The sequence below is a fragment of the Vanacampus margaritifer genome, chromosome 1, assembly GCF_051991255.1.
Source record: "Vanacampus margaritifer isolate UIUO_Vmar chromosome 1, RoL_Vmar_1.0, whole genome shotgun sequence".
Taxonomy (NCBI): Eukaryota; Metazoa; Chordata; class Actinopteri; order Syngnathiformes; family Syngnathidae; genus Vanacampus; species Vanacampus margaritifer.
In genome coordinates, this window is record NC_135432.1 from 63,195,986 (window position 1) to 63,202,102 (window position 6,117).

General features: G+C 38.7%; 1 protein-coding gene across 2 annotated transcripts; it reads left to right on the forward strand.

Moving 5' to 3' along the window:
* Window positions 1-360: 360 nt before the first annotated feature.
* Window positions 361-5,504, forward strand: pacc1 (proton activated chloride channel 1). Of its 2 annotated transcripts, none has more exons than XM_077581298.1 (8): window positions 361-571; window positions 1,465-1,564; window positions 1,861-2,070; window positions 2,403-2,557; window positions 2,621-2,763; window positions 3,176-3,317; window positions 4,158-4,265; window positions 4,679-5,504. In XM_077581298.1, exons 1-8 carry the CDS (start codon window positions 542-544, stop codon window positions 4,838-4,840), a joined length of 1,050 nt encoding a protein of 349 aa, XP_077437424.1. In that variant the 5' UTR covers window positions 361-541; the 3' UTR covers window positions 4,841-5,504. The 2 variants fall into 2 exon arrangements, with proteins under 2 accessions (XP_077437424.1, XP_077437433.1); XM_077581307.1 differs by having other exon boundaries at window positions 2,624-2,763.
* Window positions 5,505-6,117: the final 613 nt, after the last annotated feature.

Below are 6,117 nucleotides of genomic sequence, written 5' to 3' on the forward strand. Positions count from 1 at the left end.
AATACAATTCTGGACAAGTTGGTAACCACATCAAGCGCACCTTCTCCTGAAGCGGCATGGTACAGGATTTCGCCGTTGCATTGTCGGGCAAAGGTGCGTTCCATTTTTGTAAACACACGTCCCAAGTTTTCATGAGGATGATATTAAAAACAAAACTACAATTTCGTGTCGCAAATTAGTATATTGTCACCACAGTTTGATATGATATGGCCATAATGAAGCCACTCCTGGCCCCCACGTCGTCATTCACGCCAACTAAAGTACTTCCTTTTTCCTCCAAGGGTACACGAAGAGGACGTCAGGAAAGTTGGGTGGTACATAAACGAAAGCCAACCCCGTATGCGAGCTTTTTTTTTTTTTTAATGATCGTTTTACGTCTCTTCGTGTCATGAGATGAGATGGTCTTTTCAAAACCTCATCTGCTTTTTGTGTGTCCACCGAGTCTCATCTTTTGAGCGTTCTGTTTCAAAATGTTGACAAAAAGTTGAGGGTGGAACATTCAGCAAAAGTGCTGTTTCGGAAGAGGAGGATCATTTACGGAATGCTCGGAAAGGACAGTACTTATCGAGAGGTACGTCAAAGTAGTTGATTAAAAACACAAGTTTGTAAAATTATGTTCTCAAGAGTTCAAGACGCTTAACTGTGCGTTTTCTAACGCGTCAGTTGTGTGTGTTGACGCTGCCAACAATTCTTAAATTATTTAGCGTGTGAGTGTCCTGCAGTGCACACTTGACGTCATGTGATCCGCATGCAAGTGCAGGAAAAGAAGCTTCCTGAGTGAACGAGCTGAGCTGACTGGACTTTGAAAAACAAAATGCATGTTTATGTTTGTTTAATTGCGATAGATAGATAGAATGCATGTTTATGTTTGTTTAATTGCGATAGATAGATAGATAGATAGATAGATAGATAGATAGATAGATAGATAGATAGATAGATAGATAGATAGATAGATAGATAGATAGATATTGTGTTTGTGAATGAGAGATTGTGGATGTGACGAATTAAGCAGCAACATCCACCTGTTTTTATCCATCTCACATTTTGCCACTTAGACTGAAAATGACATCACAGTTGCTCAGTTAACGGCCAATCATGGCTCAGCTTGCGAATGTCACATGATCAGGCACACAAGACAGGTGAGCTGTGATTGGTCATTACCTGAGCAGCTCTGGTGTCATTGTCAATGGTTGATATGTCATTGGAAAGCTGAGATCATTATCTTGTTGATTATGTCAAAGGCTCATTTCAGAAATACTGTATAGAGGTCGCTGGTTCCTCAGGTCACTGTGACTTGCTTTGCTATGCCAGGTCACATATACCAGTGATATTTATTTTTATTTTTGTCTAAATCTGTTGCGTTAGTTCAAATATCTGTTGATTAAAGTGTTATAACACCTTGACTATGAATGCTAATTTTTATCCAGTAAATGTGTTTGTCCTTGCTGTTGTTTGATGCCACAGTTCAACGATGAGGACGACCACAGTGAAGAAATGCAGTCACCGGACTTTTTCCGTGATGTTGTGGAAGACGGTGAGGAGCGTCATGAGAGCCTTTCGCCAGGTGCAAACAGTTGTTACTTTATTTTTATGTGGATTATTTGTAGTGATTGTGTTTATATATGAATAACTGGTGAGAGGAGTCACCAACTTTTTTTGAGTGTGTGGATTATTTCTACGTTTTTTGCTATTTTGAAATTTTGGCAGTTAATCACAAAAAAACGGCGAGACAAAATTCAATGTAATCACATGCATCTGCCCATGTGTGACCAAGTGAGCCGTACTTGTGTTTCTTTCCATTGTGTACTGTTTTATCATGATTTTTTTTTTAAAACAATTGTGTTTTTCCCGCTTCTTCAGAGGAAGACGCTGGAGACAGCACGCCGCCCATGCGGGTAAGCAAGGCGTGCCTGAAGAACGTGTTCACGGTGGCGCTCATCTTCGTCTACCTTCTGTTGACGACCGTGGCCGCCTTCCTGGCCTACCAGACCATCTCCGACTTCCTAGAGAAGCTCAACCATCCCGTCATGTCAGTCACCTACAAGGAGGTGGATGCCTTCTCACCACCCGGTGCGTATCGGGGTTATAATAGTTTGGGATTTTTTTTTCTGAAATTTCACAACAGTAGTCTTTTTTTCCATTCTGGCCTATTGTTATAATGATCTCAAAATAGCTTTATGAATTGTATAGTTAGATTTTTATTTTATTTTATTTTTTTAAAGGCCTTTTAGTGATTTTCCCGTCTTCTCAGAGTTGCATTTTTTTTTCCTTCTTTTTTTTTTTCTGGAGTTGCATTAAATTTTTTTAACAGCAATTCTAGTTTTAAACCACAGCAATATACCATGAGATTATCACCACCATGGTGTCTATGGATTGTTCTGATAAACTCTCCATGGTCAAAGGGATCGCTCTGTATCCCGGCAATGCCCGGCTGCTGAGCTGCCGGCACCACTACCACGACCACATCCCTCCCTTGGTGGACCCTGGGAAGCCTCAAGAGGGTGACTGCGTCATCAAGGAGGTCACCTATTTCGGGCTCTTCACGAATCAAACCAAGGTGCGTGGTAAATATGGCGTCCTCTTGAAAACAAGCTAACTGTTATTAGCGCCTGTGTCGCAGAAGAAGGCGCTGGTGGTGCGAGGACCGTCGGACGTCCGCAGCAAGGAGTTGATCTTTATGCAGTTCAGTCTGAACAAAACAGAGGAGGACTTCAGCGCAATCACTTACATGCTATTCGCCAAGTTTAGCGACCTAGACTACAGGTAACGCTACATTTTGTAGTGCTAATTGCTAATCTGATTTATGAATTTACGACTCCAGTTTGAACTGGATTCCTTGACATATATAGGTATTATATTTTAAAAATGTATTTACTGTTTTTATAGACACCACATTGATGTTATTGGTTATGTGCTCGAATGATGTTGACCCGATAATGTACTGGTTCCGAATCCTACAAAAGCCAGCCCTAGTGACGACATTATCCCATTAAGTAGTATTAATCTTAAATTCGGACACCAATGAGACATGGAAAAAATTATGCACAAAACTCAAAATGCCTCAGAATTGCAGGAAGCTCATAGCCCTTACTCACCATCCAATCAGATTACCCCGATATAAACCCATTAGAGCAACATTAGCACATTGTTGACTCTTTCAAATGTGACGTTCCAGTTTGAATAAATCTGAATTCATGAGGGACTGTGAGAGGAACTACTCCACATGGACCTTCTCCGGGGGCTTCCGCACGTGGGTTAAGATGTCCTTGGTGAGGACATCAGGCAAAAGCAACCAATCAGTGGAGTTTCGCCAAGAGGTAAGTATCTCATCGATTAACCAGTCTGCCGATAAAATTGGCTGATATTATAGCATTTAAATAATAATTATAATTGGCTGATTAACTCATCCACTCCCAGCCATTTTCACTGAAGCAATCCCCTTCACTTTTACTGGATTTTGCAAGGCCCACAGAATATTGTGTTCTATTGCTATAAAAACATGGAACCTACCAAAAGAAAGATTAGAGTCTCTTCTTTCATCATGTTTTCGTTTTGCAGCAATAAGCATTAGAATATAGCTAAGTTTCATCATCATTCACAAATCTATTTAGAAATGTGAGTAATGAGCTTTTTTTCCAACATGGCACCTGGTTGAGCTCTGTTGCTCTGCTGCCCCCTGCTGGCCGTTTGTGTAATAACTACCATTTCTTCAACCGTTCTTTGCAGTTGAGAGGCTGCATTAAAGCCTTCTCTGTATGATCTAGCATTAAAAAAAAAAAAAAAGTATAAATACGTCTTTGGGACACTTAAAACATTTAAAATATAACTTATTTATATGTTTTTGGGAGCAAATGAGTTAAATGCCGATGCACTCATATTTCTCAGTTGTGCTTGACTCACTAAGATATGCCCTTGCGCCATTTGTCCACTAGCTAGAGCTCTGACTCCATTCAATCCGATAAACTCCTGAGTATATTACACTTGTTCTTGTGGTTGTTGTAAGCATTAAGAGACCACAAAATCGGTTATCACATTTTTTTCTAACAAATATCAGCATCGGTCTAAATCAAACAAAATGGCCGGGACCTAGAGGTAAGAATGATCGGCGGCCACGATGCGTCCGTGGGGGTCTTCATGATCGCTGATTTGTCTTTCAGTCAGCTGTGGTCAAATTCAATGACAAGAGGCCCGAAATTGAAAGGAGCAACCAGCTTTTCTTTGTTGTCTTTGAGTGGCGTGATCCCTTTTTACAAGAAATCCAACTGGTAGGTTCAAGACTTCCAAGACTTCAAGCTTTTACGGCACTTCCAGTTGAAGTAAAAATAAAACTAAGAGAATTTGATTTTCTGTACAATTTTAAAAAACACCAAACATTAATTAGGTTAATGCTAACATAATAGAAAACAAAAACACAATTGACTTGCTAACATTTAGCATTTATAGTTGTTGTGTTTTCACCTTTTGAATGACGGATACCACAGTACTCACAGGCATATATTCTTGTATTATTATTTAGATGTAATAAGCTTATATTTATATTACTAAAAGTAAATGTATTTTGTGTTTTCATCCTAAATACATTACACAAGAAATACTACATCAAATTTCCATTTCTTTGATTGTAGGGGGAGTTATGCTGAGTCTTTATGGCTTTTTTTCTCTCTTGGAATTCAAACAGATCGTGACGGCAAACCCGTGGTCGTCGGCAGCCATTCTCTGCGGCGTCTTCATGGCTCTCTTCAAGGCGGCCAACTTTGCCAAGCTGACCGTCCAGTGGATCATTAGAATGCGCAAGCGCCATCTGAGGAACAAAGCCCGCCAACAGGGCATCATAAACTGAACACTGGGGAGGATAATGAAAAAATTTTTTTTTTTTAAAGCACAGCCCAATCAGCAATTGTTCAAAATGGTCCTTTAGATCAAGAGCAGTGTTTATTTTAGTCATTCTAACATTTCAAAACAAGATGAATTTCATCTCTCATTACACATTTCTGTTCTGAGTGGTAAGTAAAAACAAATGGACCATTTTCTGGCCTATCTATTATTCTCAGAGTCAAACATTTCAGTTCCAACCTCTGTTACGCAAGCATTCCTGCGTATGCGTCCCATGCACATAAATGAACAATTACATGACACTTAAAACAATTTTATGGTTTTTTTTTTAGCATTCCTACTGTATTTGTAAAGCTGATGTAAATGTCAAACCTGTTGAATGCATTGTGTTACTGAATATATATATATATAATTTTCATGTGTCTCAAATACACATACGTATGACCCGTTGGCGTCTTTAAATGGCTAACAGGGAATCCTTTGCATTTCATTTTTATCAAAGTTTGGTGATCTGCAGTTCAGTTTTGTCACGCTGAAGCCTTATCTAGTCCTGCTGTTGTGTCCATTTGTGTCAAAATGACTTTGTGAATATGTGTCTGTGATTTTATGAATTTTTGTGCTCGTATTTTGTTTTGAAAATTATGTGTGGATAAAATCTTTATAAGCCTAAACTTTAGACTTAACTGTTATTTAGAATAATTCCACCACATTTGTTGTCCTTCTTAAACATCCACATTTCTAGAAGAAAAATATTCCGTTAATTCAGGACATTCGCACAATCATACCTCAAATTCCCAATTTAATTCATTGGAAAATATTTTTTACTTTCTCAAAATTCCAATTTTACTCAGTATGTCACGTTTTTCATAACAAAATTCTCAAATAAATGAACTACAAATATATCGAAATTAAGTACAAGGATTTGGTAATGAAGGATTATATTTAAGTTTTGTAATCTTTTGCGTGTCCAAATAAATCAAAGATGAGATTCTTGTGAAAAGGGTCCTTGCAAGGAGAATTTATTACAGAGATCTCTGGTCACACAATTGAATATCACCAAAGCAGTGTCATCCAAGAATGTGTGTCCCTCCCCCCAGGAGACACAGCCCTTTATTACAATCCGAGTTTGTATAAAAACGCCTCTTCTCCTCCCATCAAATACGAAAATCAGATTACATTCTCACAGTATGCTAGGTTGATCTTTCATATTTAGACAAAACAGAATCTCAATATGCCAGCTTGCACTTTCTTCACTTTTAGACGAAACAGGTTCTCAGTATGCCA